At 42.7% G+C, this 21,890-nt stretch overlaps 1 protein-coding gene across 2 annotated transcripts in view; it reads right to left on the minus strand.

Annotated features, from left to right (window-relative positions):
* SRF (serum response factor) overlaps window positions 1-21,890 on the minus strand; it is a 75,150-nt gene that overhangs the window by 10,845 nt on the left and 42,415 nt on the right. The window contains exons 3-4 of one of the 2 annotated variants that reach the window (XM_088148013.1): window positions 8,272-8,533; window positions 7,488-7,673 (exon numbers count right to left, since the gene is read on the minus strand). In XM_088148013.1, the coding sequence (XP_088004139.1) occupies window positions 7,488-7,673; window positions 8,272-8,533 (448 nt within the window). The remainder of the gene's footprint in view (window positions 1-7,487; window positions 7,674-8,271; window positions 8,534-21,890) is intronic. The other variant, XM_007436558.4, reaches the window with a different exon arrangement.

Raw genomic sequence — 21,890 nt, forward strand, 5'->3', positions numbered from 1 at the left:
AGTTAAGGGGTTGGAGTAGGAGTGAGGAGACCTGGGTTCTAGTCCACCCTCTGCCATGGAAGCTCATTCTGGGTCAGTCATAATCTCAGCCCAACCTACCCCTCAGGATTGTTGTGGTGGGGCAAAATAGGAAGAAGGAACATTATGTACGCTGCCCTGAGTCCCCATACATAAAAGGCAGGATATAAAGCTTATAAACAAACAAATAAATAAATCTACTCAGTATTGTCTATGATTGATAAAACTCTATAAGATATTAGATTGCTTTATTTATTTTCTTTCAAACGTAACGCCACTTCCAAATGGTTCTGGGTGTCTTCCTATATACGTATACAGACATAAAAATACAAGCAATGACATAAATATCTACACATTCTAAAATGACTGGATAAAATGAGAGGAGTTTAAAATCCCCCTAATCCCCAGCCTGATATTTCCAAGCACCTGAACTTTCTACCAAGGGTCCACATTGACTCTATCTTTGATTATCTTCTGGTGGTCAGCAAAAACATCCTGTTTCAATTTCCTTCGTAGAATTTAGGTGAAATAATCAGCTGCAGAAATAGAATTAAATAGTGGGAACTATTTTTATGTGATTTTAAACTATTTTTAAAAAAATGTTCTGTGATACAATTGTGTATTTCATTGCTGCCAATTTGTGAAAAGGTAAAAAAGTGCACGAATGTAAGGTTGGTTTCTGTCCATTCCTATTACTGTCAATGGAAAATTTTTGCAGTAATAGCTTTTGCAGAACTGCTTGGAATCAAGTGCACAGAACAGGAGACTGATGAGAGATGAGCTTTAGTGGCCAGGGGCCACAAGTAACATTTGGGAGGGCAGCTTAAGTGGTATGATGACATGAACTAGGCAGGCCAGAGTTTTCCATTTTTCTCTGGGTTGGGAAACTTTTTCCTTTTGTTTAAAAATAAAACTACATTAACCCTGAAGGCTTATACTACAGGTGTGGTTCAAGCTGCATCACCCGTTTTTAGCAACGGTGAAGAACAGTGCAAACAAAAGAGCCAAAAGCAGGGACATCAAAAAGTTAGGACAGCAGCCAAGACTGCATGATCAAAACTTCTCCCTCTTTTCATATGTGTTGCAAGGCTTCAATCATGTAGCCACCACCCTGACTTCTTGGCTTCTCCTGGGGATGCCTCTGGCCCTGAATTTGGCCTTAGGGCCTCAAGTTGCCCATCTGTGTCATAAAATGATGTTCTCATTCCCTCCTACCTATACATAAAGGTTGCTCAAAAGCCATATTTTAAGTTCCCAAAAATGTGTTACACCAAAACAAAGTGAGAGTGATCTAACAGGGTGTTGCTTTAAATTGTTGCCGGGCTAATCCAAATTTACACCACCATAGAGAGACATACAAACAAGTTTCTTAGGAGTGAGCTTCTTCCAATGACCTATATAAAATGCATTCCTAGGCACTGAATTTCACACACCATTATTCTGTCTAATCCCGCTCCCCCCCCCCCAGGTTCTTCCCTTGGGCCTTCTCTAGATCTCCCAATCTGATTCATTATCCTACTTTGAAGATATTACTGGCTCAGTAGTTTTCTTTTCCTAATTCAAGCTACCATAGAACTAATGTTACAACCCCCCCAGGGTAGGCTAATGCAACTGAGCAGACTTCTTTTCCAGTCTCTTAAGTCTGGTTATCAGGAGAAATTTTTATGTCTCCTATCAGCTTCAACCTCAGCTTGTGGCAGAAATAAGCTGACCCTACACCCTGCGACAGCGCTAACTGAACAGGAAATAGGTCATCCAAAAGTTCTAGTTACATAGCAGCCCTAGCATCATCGCATTTTTCCCCCTGGTGCTCCAAAGGGAAGCCCAATGCATGAAAATGGTAGCGAAGCAAATTCTGGTAAAGAATGGGAGATTGGTTGGTAGCACTTGGCCAACCTTGGCTGATCTTGAAAGAGCTAAACAGGGTCAGATCTGGTTAGTACTTGGATAAGAGACTACCAGGAAATACCCAGGTGTAGATTAAATTGGGAAATTAAAAAAAAAAAAATCCAGAAAGGGCAATGGCAAACCACCTCCATATTGTTGCCCAGAAAACTCCAGGAGTCAACCTCAAATCAGGTTGGGGGGGGTTGGTTTACCTTAGGAGAAACCTCCCTATAGTAAAATATTTTCATTCATGAAACAAATCATATGGTGGGTACTTCTTTGTGGGAGACACTTAATTATATCTGTGCAGATTCTGCACTTAGCTGGACTAGATCAGGAATGGAGTATCTGTGGCCTTTCATAAGTGACATCCTTCATCGTTGATTGTAGTGGCTGTGGCCACTACAAGTTGTAACATTACAATCTTCAGGAGAGGCCTTCTCCTGAGCTGCTCCCAGGCTACGGAAAGCACTCAGTCAAGTGTTGCTTGCTTTCAACTCCTATTTTCTCTCCACTTAGAAAATCTGTAAAGATGCATCTCTTTCATAAGCACTTTCTTAATTTTAGTACCAACTTTATTCTTTTTCCCGTTTGGTATTATAATTACTATTTCCTGTCCTACAGTTGAATAGACCTGAAACGGGGTAGGGTGAGAATCAAATAATGAACACATGAAAGTTCAGACTTCCAGTACTGAACTCAACAGTCTCCAAATTCCTTTCCTGCTCTATGTTCCACTTAGTGGTGATGGTGGGCACCCCATCTCTAGAGGCAGCAGATTACAGGTTCTCCCCATAGTTAAAAATATCAGTACATAAATACACATGTACACACCAGAATAACAAATAGGGGAAGGACAATTAATGGATGAAGGAAGACCTGCAATCAGCAGTAGTGGAAAAGTGGTCTGTGGTTTGGGGCCAGTGGTCTCTCAAGATTCAGCAGGCAGGGTAGGCCAGCTGGGGAATGAGTTAGGCCTTTGGGATTCCCCATCCCTTACATACAGAACATTTTTAACCTTCCAAGTGCTCAGATCAGTCTTCCAGAAGCCTTGGTAAATGCCTGGCAAACAGTGCTTTTCATTTTAGCTCTGATATTCTGATGGAGCAAAAGAGTTCGATCAGTTTTTCTGCCCGTGTTCAGCTTTATTCAGAATAAGTATGAAATACAGTGGCACCTTGGGTTATGAACTTAATTCATTCCGTGACTCTGGTTGCAGCCCGAATTGGTCGCAACCCGAAGCAAATTTCCCCATAAGGTTCAATGTAATTACCATTCATCCATTCTGGCGTGGAGGACAGGGAGGCGGCTATTGCTTGGAGGGAGAGTCCCCCTCTCTACAACCACGTGTCAGGGGCGGAAAATGGCCGCGGACGTGTCAGGGGCGGAAAAATGGCCACGGACCACGTCAGGGGCGGAAAAATGGCCGCGGATCACGTGTCAGGGGTGGAAAATGGCTGCGGACCACGTGTCAGGGGCGGAAAAATGGCCGCGGACCATGTGTCAGGGGTGGGAAAATGGCCACGGACCATGTGTCAGGGGCGGGAAAATGGCCACGGACGTGTCAGGGGCGGGAAAATGGCCGCGGACCGTGTCACGGGAGGGAAAATGGCCACGTATCCTGTTCGTACCCCGAGGCGGAGTTCGCAAACCGAAGCAAAATTTTGCGGCCGGAGCTGGTAGTAACCCGAAAAGTTCGTTAACAGAAGCGTTCGTAACCCGAGGTTCACTGTATATGGTTAATGTCCCTGTTGATGTGGTTATTTCCTAAACTATCTCCTGTAATATCTAGTTCATATGTTTTCTTTCTTTCTTTCTTTCTTTCTTTCTTTCTTTCTTTCTTTCTTTTCTTTTCTTTCTTTCTCTCTCTCTTTCCTTCCTTCCTTCCTTCCTTCTCTCTCTCTTCCTTCCCTTCCCTTTCTTTCCTTCCTTTCTCCCTCTCTCTCTCCTTCCTCCCTCCCCTCCCCTCCCGTTCTTGTATGCTTTATATGCTCAAAGCTGAGACGATATTAGTATAGTCAGAGAAGATTCTATTCTAGATTCCATAATCTTCTAAGACTCACTGGGACAGAATGTGATAGAAGCACCCCTAGCCTGAAAAACTTATAAAAAGGTAAGACTTTAGAGTCCCTTTCCCTGTTTTGTGATATCTCATAAAAGCCATCTTAGTCTGCCTGTTTTTTTAATGGCATGTCTGTCTCCCCTGCCCAGAATGCATGGTAAGAGACTACTATAATAGCTAAAGTCTTGGTAGATTTTTCTCTCCAAAATATTTGAAATATAGTTTCATTCTTTATATTAGCAACATTTATTTAGTATTAGATTCTTTGAAATCTTCATCTTGCCCTTCAGGGGTAGAAACCTTAGCAAAGGGATTAGAGTTAGAAGTTTTTTTCCCCCAGTTGGTGAATATATCTACGTTCCTATTTATCAGAACTGCATATAATTCCGGTCCCCATTAACTTCCCATGTAGCAGAATGCATCTGATAGCAAAAGCATATCCACATTTATCGTAAGGAAGGCTCTCTATAGAACAGCGCTCCAGAAATGGGACATCACACTTAAGGTGAAATAATAAAATCCCAGCTTCTTTAGGTAGACAACTGACTTACCTTATACTGGCTTGGCTATTCTTATGCTTTCTTTACATTCATGTGCCTTTATTATTGTTAAACAGAAATGGCTTCCAATAGGTATTGGAGTAGCACATATTCTTTTTCTTAACAGATTTCATTCCATATTACCTTGCCATTCTTTTGACTGGGAAGAGAGCAAGCCTGGGGCTAACAATAGCTTACACTGCTCTCTAAACCTTGTGTCATTTGGTTTATAGGCTGCATTAAGCTATAACATTGTCTGATTCATTATGGCTTTATATCTTGTATGAACCTAGCCACTATGATTTATAAATTAAGGGCCTGGCATAATGTATGAACCCAACATACTGTGGTTATTCAATAAACTACACAAACCTCAATGGGTGAACCCTGCCAGTTACTCCCTTACTTGATCCTGTCCTCCTCATTCTCACCCCAAGATTTTTGTAGTGATGGAGGTTGCCTGGGGTTGTCTGAAACACCAGCTAAGATAGCAAGACCTTGCTTCTGATCCCGCCACATTATTTTTGCCTCAGCCAGGTTGTGCTACAACCACAGGAGTCCACATGGCAAGACTCTCCCCTGAAATACTAAAAGGGAGGGAGGGAGGGAGGGGGGGGAGAGAGATCTGTCTGTCTGTCTGTCTGTCTGTCTGTCTGTCTATCTATCTGGGTCATTTAATCCAAATGTCAGGCAAAAACTCCATCATAAGTAACCAATTAACCTCAATTTTCAAAACATGTTTTGCAGCTCAAAAGTAAGTTTTGCAGCCGGCCTAATAATTCATCTGTGTTGACTAGACAATTTAGTGGCAAGGACACTCAGATAATGGCCATATGCAATGCCTATTCCCGTTCCATGAGCATTTTCCAGAAAGAAGAGAGAACATCCTTCCCATCTTGCTACCATTTCAATTTGGTATATGTCACCAAAAACTAAATGCACTTCTGCCCTACCCCAAATACATGCAGAACACAGAAGTTAATTTTGGTATACTGGTCTTCAGGAAGACCTGCACGGAGGGAAGGAAAATCTGGGAATGACCTTTCCATCCACTGTAAACTGGAAACTTATATTAAAAATGCAATAAACCAAACAGAGCATCGATTGATTATCCATTACTGACAGGCAGGAGGAGAAGGCAACGTGAATTTTGCACAAACATGTTAATAATACATAAAAATTCATAACTGAGAACTGGTCCTGAGTCCATTGTATCTGATACTGCAGGCAGGACTGGGGGGAGGGGTTCTGAAAAAGAGAGCCCTAGCTTCCCTCTCATGCTAAAGACTGCTAGAGGGACTGCAAGTTTCCCTCAAGTTCCAGAACTTTAGCAATTGATGAAGAACAGAGAATCACAATAAATATCCACATCAATATACCATTTATCACACTATAAGCACTTTAAGTCTTCCCCACTGCCTTTGCTACCACATTTGCTACCATCCAACAAATTGCTTTTGAATGAAAGCTGAAGTTCTATGATAGACTTCTAGGATATGATTTCAAGTTTTAAGAAAACCAAGCCCTTTATGAGAGCTAGAAAGGGACAGGTACAAACATTAATCAAGAGTTTGTGCTACAGTATTTATTGTGCAAACCTGGTTGCAAAGGCCTTCCTGCTAGCTCTCCCCTAAATCTCTTCCTTTCCTAAGTTTCATACACTGACAGCTTTCCACAGAGTGGTTACTTTCAACTACATCACTTGCAACAGTGCGTGCGCGCTCTCTCTCTCTCTCCCCCTCCCTCCCAGCTCTCTCGGAGTAAAGCATTTACCTTGTTTGACTTCACCAATCACAACTCAGGTTAGCAGAGCTGGAAACTTCTCCCACCACCAATATTCCTCCATTGCCCCAGAAACATCACTCCCCAAAGCAAAAAGGTACTCAATGGAATTCGCACCACCACAAGGGCAGCAACTTTAAATTTTAAAGGAATTATGCTCCTAAATATAGTAACTGTTGCAACAGACTAACATCCTAGAAAACATTATGACATGGCTTCAGAGGAGAAAACATTTCATATTAATAACCTTGTATCAAATGTCCCAGAGAAGACAGTCATAGATTACAGTAAATAAATAAATATATCTGCCCTAAGACATTCCATCATCTCCCCATCCTGGTGTCATCAGGAGAAACAGAATCTCCACATTCAGTAGAGTTTCCTACACATGGTCTCAATTCTTCAATCTAGACTTCTCCTTTACAAGCCAGAACGTGTCTTCAGTCGAGGGTTTGAACGCTAAAGACGTGCATATAGGCTTCAAAAGCTGTCCATAGTTGAGTGCCTTCTGTGGTCATCACAATTTGAAATTATGGAAAATAAAAGATCAAGAACTATTTCCTACAATAGCAGGACAAAAATACAAATTTAAGCAATATTTCCATTAAAACTAAAAACCACCAAATAAGAGCAGGCTTTTGAATTTCTCAAGGATAAGTAATCAGACTTGATAGTAAAAAAAAAAAAAAGCAGGTAGACATCTGTTGACTGGACAATAAAATAGTCAAATCATTTTAAAAAGCAATAATGGACAAGCAAGAGAGGAAGGAAAATGGTTAGATGTTAAAGCCATGAAGATGGCAGCCATAGTCCTAAGATTGGAGACTTAGAAGAATCAGACTCAGCTAGATGACAGGTTCTTAGGACTACCTTTCAGACTGCTGAAAGAGTTTGCCTTCCATTTTGGAGGATATATTACCAGTTATTAGTAATATCTGTCCTTATTCCCCCTAAAATAAGTTATCACTCACACCCAGCTGACAAAACAGCAGCTTTTGTACCTTCTGTTTCCATTTTTGCCTCAGCACACCTCCATTTCAACTTCGCAGCTAACTTTTCCCAACTTTTTATCATTGCTCTTAGGAGGAGCCTCCCAAAAACACAAGACAACTCAACCCCAGACAGGTCAACCAGCTGCCCTGAAAACGTGCATTCCCACCAACCTTCCATGTGCAAGCAGCAATGTGAGTGCGGCTGACCTGTCAGAGACACAATCTGCCCTCCGGCTGTAGCTGGAAATCGGAAGACTGTCTGTTGTGCCTGCTGCAGCTGTCCAGGTATGCCTACAACCGCTGCCTGGCCCTGCTGGCTGGAGAGGGCCAGCGAGTGCGGCTGTAACTGAGTGAGAGGAATGGTAGGGGTCCCGGGAGGGAGTGGAGCACCTGCTGGAAGGAGGGAGAAAAAAAGGCTTTTTATCAGGGCCAGCTGCTTTTACATCTCCTTCATTCCCTCTTAGTTTTTTGGTTAATCTCTCCTCCCAGGTTATCATATGCAGCCTTCTAGTTATGTTGTGACTGTGAGTTCCAGAATTCCGAGTTAACACTGAATTCTGGAAGATGGAACTCCAAACATCTAAGGAGTGTCCGGTTGAGGGAGGCTGCCATACATCTTTCATGGGAGGAAGAGGAGGGAAGGCGCTGACCAAGCTCCATGTCCCAGTTCCAAACCCTACAATTCTCACAATCAGAAATGTCACAGTGGAACTTTCCATTTCCCCAAAGGAATGAGGAGGCTGGCAGCAGAGACAGCAACACTACAGTTTCCTTAAAACTTCCTGTTCTCCTGGCAGAACCTGCCCCTTGACTAGTCTTTATCCTAGCCTCAGACACACTCCTTTCTGAAACTATGATATTCAAGAGAATGCAGTTTTGGCATTCCCATTCCAGCCTCTCACAACCCAAAGGAGGGCTGAGGCCTACTGTGTTCAGCGTAACTGCAGAAGAATCAGCATGTATTGCAAAAGTTGGCAAAAGAGAAACTGACCTGACATGAGGGTAAAGCCGGTAGGTATCTGCATTAGTCCTCCAGAGGCCACTGCGCTGGTTCCAGTGGTTTTCAGCACTGTCCCGTTGGCACTGGTGACTGCATTGGGGCTGACACTGGCGGAGACTGGTGCTAAGTAGTTAGTAATGGGGAACGAGGGCCCACTGCTGACCTGCATGGATGTGGATGTCGTGGGTGCTGTCTGGATGGTGGACGTTGTCCCTGGGAGGTTGGTGACAGTGAATGCTGGCTTCAGTGAGTCCTGCAAAAAGAAGGGCAAGTAGGAAGAGCCAAGCCCAAACTGAGCACACTGCCCAGAGCCAAATACAGCCTAACCCTTTCCCCTCCTCACTATCTGGCAGATCCACATCTAAAGTAAAAGGTAAGATGTATATGTCAATAAGCTCTCAAAACCGAAGGAGTGGACACCATGCTCCTCCACACATGGTTGAATTCAATTCCCATCACCTCTGACCACTGCCGTGCTATTGGCATAGAAGTGTTTTTCAAACTTGGCATCTTTAAGATGTATGGACTTCAACTCCCAGAATTCCCCAGCCAGCCATAAGAGAACTCCCTGTGACTGAAAAGTAATTCAAAACATTACTAATAGCAGTTGAATATTTCAGTGCCAGGATTAGCAGGGAAACAGGCAGTTAGCCCTTCAGTTTCATATCCTGGAAAAAGAGATTCAAACACCTCACAAAGTCCCTATCCTAATGAATTCACTCATAAATAAGGGCAGGAGTTGTACTGATTCATTTTCCAAGAGCCAGGATCCTAACCTCTTATTCTTTGACATTAAGCCAGATTAATGAAATTCCACATCCCTGGCCATGCTCTGCTATTACGGACTTGACAGATTGAGACGGTATCCAAAAAACAACTGGAGGATCACCATTCTCTCTTCTCCCCATTCTAAACCAAGAGTACTCATTCTCCCTTAATATCTCACAATGGTTGAGTCCCATCAGCAGCCTAAGTAACTTGCAAAACACTTTCTTGTAGAGGCAGCAAAAGGCCTAAGCAACAGAGACTTGTTCAGTCAGTTTCAGGCAGGCCCAAGTTATGCTAAATCTGAGACCCAATGGCTGGTGAGGTGGCAGCAAGGACCTTGACCAGGATTTTTTCTTCCCCCTTAACATCTCATTGGAACTTACTTCCTATAACTTTAGTCCATGATTCCATGTCCTGTCTTCTAGAAACAATGTAGATTGTAGCCTTCTATATGACACCGTTTCAGATAACTGGCAACTGTTCTCACATCCCTTGAGTCTTTTTTTCTCAAGGCTAACATACCCATTCCTCTCAATCTCTTGTCAAATAATCTTATTTCTGGTCTTTTGTTAATATTTGTTGCCCTTAATCCTTTTCAGGATGTCTTAATCCTTTTTAAATTATGGTATCCAGAACCTGATATAGCAGTCAAGTCAAGATCTACCCGGTACAGGTCTCTTTTAGATGATGCAATCCTTTCACTTTGGTTCTCAATGTCTTGACCTAATCCCTTCAGAGTCTTACAGTATTCTGCTACTAAAATCATTCACGCAACCCTGGTCACATAATACCCATTCCTTAAATCCCTACACTAGCTTCCTGTTTGCTCCAGAAACTAGTACAAAGTCCCTGTTCGTACCTCTCTGCACTTACATCTCCAAATATCCTGTCCATGATCATTTCTTCTCCACACTATCCCTCTCCATAGGTTTCTGGTTCCCCCTCCCCCAAGCCCTGTCTTTTGCTGCCCTACATGCTTGGAATTGCCTCTCAGGGTCTCCTTTATTTCCTTTCAGTTCTCCTTCAAGCTATTTCTCAGAAAATCCAGAGAACAATCTTCTGCTTCCCCATGCTATTCCCCATACTATAAGTTCCCCACGCCATACTATAAAAGGTGCAGTTTGAAAGCAAACGTGCTTAATTTTCCATTTTCCTCCTGTCCTTACTCTTCTTTTTCTGTTTGCCAAATATTACCTTGCAAGCAACATTTTTTTCCCATCCCCATATTTCAACATTTTACTTCTAATTTACTTGCTCAGCTTCTATATGATATTCACATTTTCAAACCTTGAAAACCTTGAGATTTTCATGGACAATTTTGGTGTCTCCAATGATTTGGGTTACTCCACTTCTAAGATTAGCAACAAATCTGTTTTCTGTAGAACCAAAGCTTGGTCTTCAAATGTTCTTGTTTATTTATTTGATTATATATCATTAATTCATGTTGATCAATAGGTAAATGTATAAACTGAATGTAAAGAAATTAAAAGGACGTTGTTTTTTGCCATCAGTGCCATTCCATATGAATCTAATAAGACTAGACCTTGTAACAATATGAAAAAATGCATCTCAATGCACATAATGCCATTCACCTTCATTATATAAGATTATCCAGCTCTTGTTAATTAACAGGCCAAAACTTGCAATATTTCAAACTATAGAAGATTGTTTATACTCACTATCTTGATATGACACCAGCAGCTTTCCTGGAAGAGACTTTTGGAGAATAATTTGAACAGGTTATCTCTCCTTGTATGCAGAGAAAGTTTTTGTTTTTGTTTTGTAATAGTACTGAGATATCCATTTTATCATCTCATTGGGGGGGGGGGTTGTTCTGCTACAAATAGTTTATCACTTACTATAACTACATTTTGTCTAGAAGCAAGGAAGCGTGTATCTAATTCAGCATAACTTTGGTTCTCTGCTAATTAATGTTTAATCTAAGTTTGTAAGCTTCTGTTAATTTGATTGGTAAATTTCACTGAGAAGCTTTTTGTGACCAGATCCATAAATTGAACTGACTGTAAATTCCCATTGTAAGTTCCAGGCTATAAAGCATCGTGCATAGTGATGGCACTATACAAATGTGTAACGCTAGGGAATGGGCATTTTTACTTATAAATTTCAATTCTAAGAAATGGCCTTCCCAGAGATGCCCGCCAGGTTTAGGCAGCATGACATCCGGATTACACATCCCATGAAGCCATAATGCAATGCTGACTTAGCATATCATGTGATCCCAGCCACTGTGCCTATGATATAAGGCTTGGTATTTATGCACGAACTCAGCAAACTGTAACATATTCAACAAACGATGCTTAAGCAAACCATGACTTAGCGTAACATATGAACCATGTTATTGTGGTTTTAAGATGCTAGGTCACATCCTAGGTCTTCCAAGGATTTGGAGAGCAACTCTTAAGGGGGATAGAGAGAGGCCACTTGGGGACAATTTCTTCAACAGCCTTCTGGAAACTCTCTGGATCCATTGGGTGCTTGAGATGGATCCTCTAAACAGGTCCCATCCAATGAAATCCTGGGGAGCAATTAACCTTAGTTGGATTAGGAAGTGATCTGACCATAATAAAAGGGTAGATGTAATGGCCTCCATATTTAGATGAACAGAGATCTAGCATATGACCACCTGCATGTGTTGGGCTAGAGAGCACTTGGGACAAGCCATCGTTATCACAGAGATAGTGAACTCTATGGCTTTCCCAGACCTATAATGAAGTAATGAAATCATCCAATCCCCAAAACTATGGTAACTCCAGATCAAGGAAGCCAGAGAGGGAGCCAACTGGGCAGCACAACAGTCAATACACCAGAAGGGTATCCAGCATGCCTCTACAGTCCAACTTAATATGCATGCATTCAGATCAGGTCACATCCTACTAGGGTCTTGATGGTCTCAGTGCCCTCTTCCAACTCTGTGATTCTAAAGAGAGGTTAGAAATGTAATTAAACATATAATTTTGAAAAGTAGGGACTGCCAAGCTATTGTCCATATGGCCAAAATGGACCACTGGAAGGGAAGTGATATTTCTACACAGCAAAGGCTGGGCAAGAGGCCCAGTGCACCAGTGTTTTCTTTGTACTTAAAATGCATTAACATAAGCTTCCCCCTCTCTGCGTGTTTGATTGCCTAGAGTTCTGGATTCAAATTAGACTTGCAACCACCTTATAACAACATTCCCAAGAGAAGTATCTGACAAGTCCCCATATGAGTGAAAAATAACCATCTACTTACATGAGAAAGATAAAGGGCTAATTCTGAACGGAGGCCAGTTCTGTTCTTCGGGACAAAGTTCCACTGGGAATCAAGCATATTTCATTTGCATAGTCCTATCCTAGTTTAATCTCTTGATAAAAAGTTATGTTTTGTCACTGTTTGCTTTTTTAAAAGAATATACATATAGTAATCAATTTTTTAAAGGACTATTTAACTGGAGAAAATGCTACCTTCTGGGACTGGTATGGCTATTTCTGTTTGAACTCTATAGTCTGCAATATCTTACGCATCCAGAAAGGGTTAATGTCTTTATGTTGTCAGTGTTCTTGCTGCGCCCACCCCCACCCCGCAACCAGCACTACTATGTGGATCCAGCCAGCAGGCACTCCCATGTGCTTCTCCAGGCTCCTGACCTGACACACTGCCAAAAACAAGGAATTCACAGCTCAACTAACATCTAAAAAAGGAAAGGCAGACAACAAATCCAGAACACCCTTCCTGCTGTATGGAGGTGGGGGGAATAGGGGAGAAGAGAAGGGGAGAGCCAGCTAGCAATTGTCTACCCCTCCCTCCTCTCCAGCCCTGGCACCAAGAACTGTGTAGATGGAATTAGGATGAGCATGTGATAATGGTGCATAGTTGAGCAAATTAACTTTCCATTATCTCAGCTGCAGCCTCCTTCTCATTGCAGAGGACAGACCTATTGTTAAGGACAAAGCCAGACCAGCCACATGACCAGGCCCCTTACTTTCCTAACTTCAGGGGTCACAGGACTTCTCCTAGCCCTAGGCAGGACACAGCTAGCCTGGATCTGACAACAGGTCCACTGGACCTGGAGAGCCAATGGATCAGACCAAGTATGGCATAGTAAGCTTTATTTTCTTAGCGCTAGAAAATGGTGTCCCTTCCAAAGAAGAGAGACCCTGAACAAGCCAAAATACACAGTATATATACAGATTTCCACCAATCTGGGGGAGCTGGGCAGCATATAAAATAAACAAACAAGCAAGCAAGCAAGCAAGCTTTGGACACATAGTTGTCCTCTCTGTCCCCTCCTCCATCCTGCCATGTCTGTCTATTATTCTCATGAGCAGTTTTCCAATCATCAGCACCTTATCAGTGATTGAACTATCAGCAATTGAACTTCCTCTTTAACTGAATAGGCTAAAGATCAAGCATAGATACAATATGACAGCTGTCTTGTTCTTTACATTCTATTCACCCCTTACAAACACACACACACACACACACACAGAGCGCTTTGGCTTTAGGAAGCTCTCCCCACTAGAGTCATCCATTCTGATCAGGTTCTAACTGGCTTGAACCAATTTGATTGGGTGAATCTGGGGACAAATGTAGAACGGTGAGTATATAGAGAACAACAGCACTGCAGAAAGCCAAAGAACACAAAAGTAAATGTTATGATTACAATGACAATAACTACCAATTGGCACAACCAACCTAGGGTTGGAAGCCAAGAGGTCATGCAAGATTTATCCCAATTCCAATCTCATAGAAATGACACTTGAGTTAAGTTTCCTAACTGATAACAGAACTTAACAGCCTACTTTTTTTTTTTTCCTGGTCTTCTGGACATTCAGTTCAACCTCTCCTGATTTGTTGACATATGCACAACAATGCTCTTTGATTAGGCATAAGTTCCCTGGGTAGCAGGGAAGACATCCAAAGCTTTGCAGTGTTGTAACATTAACTGAGCTAAACATTGTACTTCACTCTGTGGGTCTGAAATTGCCAATGAGGTGAAATTGTAGGCCTTTTCTAGTACTTTAGGAATATTTTTAAAAGTCTGCAATATCCACATCCAAAGTAGTGCCCTGCCGATTCTCTTACCTCCCGTATATAGGTAGTCCCCAGATTAAGAACACCCGGTTTAAGGATGACCCATAGTTGAGAACAGAGCCTATTGTAGCAAAATTCAAGTTAAATACACAATTATTTGAGCTAAATACACAATGGTTCGAGTTAAATACACGCTACTACTTATACAGTATTATACAAGAATATTGTTCCGGCTTACATACAAATTTGACTTAAGGACAGACCTTAGGAATGGAATTTGTTCTTAAACTGGGGACTACCTGTATTTCCTTCAATTAAAGATTTTTATGAGCCATCAAAATCCTCAAGGCTCTTCCTCTTGCAAGGTAGAGGAGCCCATGTAATACCTCATTACTAGTTAGATTCCTCCTTATGTACGCATCAGGGGTGATATATCCTAGAGTGCATGTTCCTTTCCAGCCAGGCGGTACAGCTATATACCTTTCCCAGCCCGCAGACAAAACATATTCCAGGCTGAAATTGTAAGCTGTGGCAATATGGAGGTTGCCAGGTGTCCTTACACCATCAGCTGCAGCATGTCTCCAATACTATCCAGAGAAAAAGACTCATTGTGTGAACACAATACTTGGGATCTAAGGGTTGAAATTCAGTTATTTGTATTTGTTAATTTGTCTGGTCCATATAATTCTGAGTTTTCATAACATACCTCATGGCCCATTTGAAGATTTTACAAGCTTAGTGAGATAAATATCCCTGCCTCCTCCTCTATGTACAGTTACCTGAATTTATCCTACAGATACATTATGCATGCCATCTATGACAAGGGCACTATTAGTTCTTTCTGGGATCTCCCGCACCTCACAGATTTCTTTTAGAGTTAATGTCACCTGGCACTCCCTATCCCCCACTTCTACAAATCCTTTCATCATTCAAAAACAGAACAGCAGCACAGACCCATCTTAAATGGGTTACAGGAGCATCTTGATATAGAACAGAGAATCTCCCATGGGTACTATTATGAAGATGTAATTTATGAATCAAAGAAGAACCTTGGATTACTTCTTTGAAAATAATCTAGAGGAACTGCTATAGCTATAAATGGTCTGTAAGATACTGTCCTATACTGGTATGACAGATATACTGATAACTTATTGCACAACTAGCAATCAGAAAGGTTTGCCTACCTAGCAATCACTTGGCAGGCTATTAACATCAGGGGTGGAAAAGGCATCTAGATTCCATCCTTTCCCAGCAGTTCACCATTTATGAGAAAAACCAATTTGTATGCTATAGTTTGCATGATCAGAAGTTGGCAGATCAATGATACCCCAAAGCAAACACCTTAAGGAATGAAGTTAGCAATAATTACTAAGAATAAAATTAGACACAAAATTATAATGATGTTGCTAAGGCTACAAGATCACTGATTCTGCCTTAAGGTGATTCCAGCATCTGTCACTATGTTGGTCATAGTTGGTTACTATGAGAATGCAAATATGGGGAGGCTTGTTTTGTATTGGCAGAAGGGGTTCCCACCTTGTTCTGGTCTCTAATGGGTACCTAGCTGTCAGCTTTTTCTAGAGTTGAATTGTTGGTAACAATCCTGTGTTGCTCCTCTCCTGCTAGCAAGGTTGTCCTTTTCACTTGGGTGCAATGGTACCAGACCGCTTTCCCTTGCATATTTACTACCATCTTGGTGGTAAGCAGAACAAGGTATATGCCTTCCCACCTTGGTTCCAGACAGATTTTGTGCGATGGCTCTTGAGCAGAACCAAACGCCTGGTTGGATGGAGTGCACTGGGTTATTGAGAGGTACAGGCTGGGCTGTGAAATTCTAGAGGGTATGCCATAAAAAGTCTGAAGTTCATCACCTCCCAGCACTGAGGTGCAAGTTTCAGGGTGCATTGCATTTACTGGCAAGGGCCTACCAAATAAAGAGATCCATTATTGGCTGCGATGGCTACATAAATATGACAGCACATCACAGGCACTCTACCAAATTTAATCCTATTTCAGTACACAGTTTGACCAACTGAGTCTTTACACAGTCATTTGATCTCTCCACCAGGCCACTAGATTCTGGGTGATAAGGAGTGTGGAGCTTCTTGGCCCCCAAAGCCTTGGATAAGTTTTTTAAAAATTGGTCAGTAAATTGTAGGCCACATTCACTGTCAATTATAGAAGGGCAGCCATATCTTGGAATGATCTATTTCATAAGTACTTTACTACTATTACATCAGCCACAGAAGTAGGAAAGGCTTCAGGCCCTTTTGAAAAGGTGCATATTACAGTCAGTAGGTGGCAATATACTCTGCAGGGAGGCATATCCATGAAATCAAGTTGCAAAGGTTGGAATGGTCCATACACCCAAGGGGAAGTGCTGCTGGCAGCAGTTAGAGAGGGTGTAGGCTGAATTCTGCACATACCCCACAGCTGTCGACCACTTGCTATACAACTTGCTTTAGCCCTGAGAGGTACCAACGTTCTGAAATTTACAGTGCAATCCTCCCTTTGCCCAGATGACCATGAGAATGGAGAAGCTGGGCAAGGTGGTAAAGAAATATTTGGGGGCACATGAGCAATCCATCAGAGACCCATCAAATACCATCAGAGGGGGAAGCCCCCAAGTGTTTCTAAGTAGTACGTTTAGGAAACAGAAGGAATTGTCCCTGAAAAAGGACAGACTGGAGAAGAAAAGGCCAAAACGTCAACAGCAAAAGGGCTGAGAGAGGAAACAAAAAAACAGAAAGAGCAGCATCTTTGGCTGCAGTACAAGCCAAATTGTTGCCTTATGCTAAAGGTCGATATCCTTGCCATAGGCTCAGCAAGAGGAAACAGAAATTGCAGCAGGGAAGATGCAGCTGTGTTAGCAATGGGGTATCCAGAAGAGGGAAACCCCTTTGTTTCCAAATCTGACCAAATGCCAAAGGCATAGTGGAGTCAGTATAGATAGTCACTGAGGAGCCCGCCACTAGGGTACAAATGCAAGTCAGAGCTAAGAGCTCTGTAACCTGAGCAGAAATGATTGGGGCAAGAGCATGAGCTTCTATCACAAAAGGTTTGGTGACAACAGAGTAGCCAGAGCACTGTCAACCATCCTCATAAAAAAGATGACCCATCAGTAAATAGTTCCCAATCAAGTGACAGTAATGGGACTTCAATGAGGTCAGGTCCAGGAGTAGAAAGTAAGTAGTGCTTCCTACTGCCCCACAATCATGAGGGAGAAGCAACAACTTAACAGTATTTAAAGTTTAATAGTGCTTAAGAGTCACATTAGCAGCAGAAGTTTCTCATACTGAGTTAAAAAACTGAACAGAGGGATGTTGGGTCTTTTGAGAAGGCAGCAAAGTCTTCATTGCTTGTGGAACTGGCAAGGTCATGAAACGGCCCAAACAAACGTCTTGAGCGCACTCCCTCCGGCAAAAGGGCAGCAGCTGCCACCGATTGCAAGCACTATGGGTATCCAGCTGCTACCAGATCAGGTTTCAAGGAATAGTAAGCCACAGGCCATTGCCCGGGACCCATAGGCTGAGTTAGTACTCTTGAGGCAATGGCCTGCTGAGCACGACAATAGAGTGGAAAGGATTTAGAGTAGCTAGGGAGTGTAAATGTTGGTGCAGTTGACAGACCTTGCTTCAAGGCAAGGCAAGAGGAATTCTCTTCCTTAAACCAAGGGACAGGGTTGGGAATTGTGGTCAATTTGAACCAAGAGTTGAGACAGGGTGGAAAAGTTAGGGATCTAAGTACAATAAAAACTCACTACTCCTAAAAAAAAAATCCTGGACCTGTTTCTTGGTTGTAGGCATTTTCGGAACAGAATATGGCCAAGAAGACAAAACTGGAGCATAGACTTAGAAACCTTGTGTCCATGTTCAGCCAAAAACATCAGTAGGGCTAAGGGATCCTACAGGCAAGTCTTTGCCTGCTAAACACAGAAGAATATCATCTGCACACTGCGTAAACCAGGAACCACAAGGGGCAGAGAAAGCACTCAGATCAGAATGCAGAATTTGATAAAACAAAGTAGGGCTATCAACCAAGCCCTGGGGGAGATGACTTAGCCCTTCTAAGTAAAAGCAAAGAGGTACTGAGAAGCAGGATGAATAACGAAGAAAGTAGCATGTCAATCGACCACAGAAAAATAAGAAGCAAAAATGGGATGGAAGTGAGAATTGTAGCTGGATTTGAGACTGCCAGGGTGCAATGGAACAATATATTCACTGATGAGACGCAAATCCTGAACAAAATAAACAGGACAGATGTTTTCCCATTCAGGCTTCTTGACAGGAGGATAGGAGTACTACAAAGGGATCCAATAGTGCTCCCTTTTCTAGCAAAGACTTGATAACTGGTGAAACACCCTCCTCTACTTCAGTGGAGAGCTGATATTGCAAAAAGAGGGTGGCCTCCGGGCTTCACAGAAATTCTCACCAGCTGTGCTGGGAGAAATAAGCCCACATCTGCAGATGAAGATGCCCATGAAGAAGATGGCAGGGTATTCACAGCTTGGTTAACTCAGATTCAAAAGAAGGAAAGCTGTCTTGCACAAAGAAACTATGATCAGAGGGCAGAGTTAAAATAAGACCATTTGAAGTATTTAATACAGGTAGTCCTCAGTTAACGACCACTTGTTCAGTGACCATTCAAAGTTCCGGCCATCGCAGCATTCTCTGTGATCGCAATTTGGGTGCTTGGCAACCAGCTTGCATTTACAATGGTTGCAGACTCCCACAGTCGCATGATCGCCATTTGCAACTTTCCCTGCCAGCTTCCCACAAGCAAAGTCACTCCTGCTTTTTCTCATACTCTGTAGCATGCATGTGCCACAGTACCCACCCACTCTCTGTAGCGCCCACCCATACTCATGCTGCATCGCAGCACCCCCTCCCCTGCCACATCTCCCCCACCCAGCCACACTCCGTACCACTCACCCACCTATAGTGGGGCAAAAAAGTATTTAGTCAGCCACCAATTGTGCAAGTTCTCCCACTTAAAAAGATGAGAGAGGCCTGTAATTTTCATCATAGGTATACCTCAACTATGAGAGACAAAATGGGGAAAAAAATCCAGAAAATCACATTGTCTGATTTTTAAAGAATTTATTTGCAAATCATGGTGGAAAATAAGTATTTGGTCAATATCAAAAGTTCATCTCAATACTTTGTTATATATCCTTTGTTGGCAATGACAGAGGTCAAACGTTTTCTGTAAGTCTTCACAAGGTTTTCACACACTGTTGCTGGTATTTTGGCCCATTCCTCCATGCAGATCTCCTCTAGAGCAGTGATGTTTTGGGGCTGTCACTGGGCAACACGGACTTTCAACTCCCTCCAAAGGTTTTCCATGGGGTTGAGATCTGGAGACTGGCTAGGCCACTCCAGGACCTTGAAATGCTTCTTACGAAGCCATTCCTTCGTTGCCTGGGCGGTGTGTTTGGGATCATTGTCATGCTGAAAGACCCAGCCACGTTTCATCTTCAATGCCCTTGCTGATGGAAGGAAGTGTTCACTCAAAATCTCACGATACATGGCCCCATTCATTCTTTCCTTTACACAGATCAGTCGTCCTGGTCCCTTTGCAGAAAAACAGCCCCAAAGCATAATGTTTCCACCCCCATGCTTCACAGTAGGTATGGTGTTCTTTGGATGCAACTCAGCATTCTCTCTCCTCCAAACACGAAGAGTTGAGTTTAGACCAAAACATTCTACTTTGGTTTCATCTGACCATATGACATTCTCCCGATCCTCTTCTGGATCATCCAAATGCTCTCTAGCAAACTTCAGATGGGCCCGGACATGTACTGGCTTAAGCAGGGGGACACATCTGGCACTGCAGGATTTGAGTCCCTGGCAGCGCAGTGTGTTACTGATGGTAGCCTTTGTTACTTTGGTCCCAGCTCTCTGCAGGTCATTCACTAGGTCCCCCCGTGTGGTTCTGGGATTTTTGCTCACCATTCTTGTGATCATTTTGACCCCATGGGGTGAGATCTTGCATGGAGCCCCAGATCGAGGGAGATTATCAGTGGTCTTGTATGTCTTCCATTTTCTAATTATTGCTCCCACAGTTGATTTCTTCACACCAAGCTGCTTGCCTATTGCAGATTCAGTCTTCCCAGCCTGGTACAGGTCTACAATTTTGTTTCTGGTGTCCTTCAACAGCTCTTTGCTCTTGGCCATAGTGAAGCTTGGAGTGTGACTGTTTGAGGTTGTGGACAGGTGTCTTTTATACTGATAACAAGGTCAAACAGGTGCCATTACTACAGGTAACGGGTGGAGGACAGAGGAGCCTCTTAAAGAAGTAGTTACAGGTCTGTGAGAGCCAGACATCTTGCTTGTTTGTTGGTGACCAAATACTTATTTTCCACCATGATTTGCAAATAAATTCTTTAAAAATCAGACAATGTGATTTTCTGGATTTTTTCCCCCATTTTGTCTCTCATAGTTGAGGTATGCCTATGATGAAAATTACAGGCCTCTCTCATCTTTTTAAGTGGGAGAACTTGCACAATTGGTGGCTGACTAAATACTTTTTTGCCCCACTGTACCAGCCTGCTTGAAAGCCACCTAAGGAAAGGTTGTCATGACTGCGACTTGCAACCTCCTGCTGGTTTCCCCATTGACTTTGCTTGTTGGACGCTGGCAGGAAGTCACAAATGGTGGTCATGTGAGGTCCTGACTTAATGACCTGCGATCCTTACTTAATGACAGCAACAGGGACTGCCAGGATTGCCGTCACTAAGTGATATGGTCATGTGACATCATGCTTTACAACTGCATTGCCTAGCAGCAGAAAATCTGGTCCCAATTACTGTCATTGTGAGGACTACCTGTTGAGGCAGACAATTTGGACACCAAATCCCAACCCAGTAGCGGTGGTGCAGGGGACAGGAGAAACGGATGCTGTGTAATCAGTGGACCAAAAGACAGGACAGGAAGACTCCTTTGTAAAACAAAAGGATGGCCCTCCACTCCCTGCACAGTCACAGAGATGGTGGGTAAGGTATCAGGAAGAGCCTATAGAGTAGAATGAGCTTCTACCAGCATCCACAAAGCATTCATACGAGTGTCCATTCACAAAAAAAGTGAAAGTAGGGGAAGACAGGACAAACGCAAGGACTTACCTAGGAAGTTGTCTCTTTCAAGTAGTCAGTCTAAGAACATGAATTCTTGTACTGCAACCAAATCAGGAGTTCAGCAAGACTGTTGCCGCTACCTACTCAACTGTTGTTTGCACTGCTGGTATAGATCAGGTGGGGCTGCAGAAAATACTCTTAGTTCAAATGTCAGGCTGGCGACAATAACTGCAACACCTGCTAGCCAGAACGGAGCAAGAAGAGCACCAAGGCACTGACTGGCAAGCTTCCCCCCACTGCCCCCAAGCAGGATGAGGCAAGTTCACCAAAGCTCCCATCACAGAAGCAAATTTCTTTTTGTCTCCCTTTGCTTTTTCTTTTCACAGCCATTACATACATAGATGGCAATAGACAGAATTTTAGAGAGAACCTTGACTTGCCCTCCAGGATAGTATTTGAAAAAATAATTTTGAATGTTAGGAGATAAATTTTTTACAAATACCCCCATCACTAGCAAGGCTATGAAGAGATTTTCCAGACTGATCCTACCATGGTAATGCAGCACCTTAGAAGACAGCAGTGAAAATAATTAGGATGTTCATCTACAGACGGAGTATAAGCACTGATCTGTGACCAATTTACTGCTGCAATGGTAGAAAGATTTGTATTCCCTCCTAAAGGGCAGAGCAATGTAGTGCCAGCTGATTGTGTTCTGTGTGGGTTGCATAATCTCACCTG

Source organism: Python bivittatus, unplaced genomic scaffold (genome assembly GCF_059951505.1).
Source record: "Python bivittatus isolate LINGU-HERP-01145 unplaced genomic scaffold, Pbiv_v1 ctg000020_np1212, whole genome shotgun sequence".
Taxonomy (NCBI): domain Eukaryota; kingdom Metazoa; phylum Chordata; class Lepidosauria; order Squamata; family Pythonidae; genus Python; species Python bivittatus.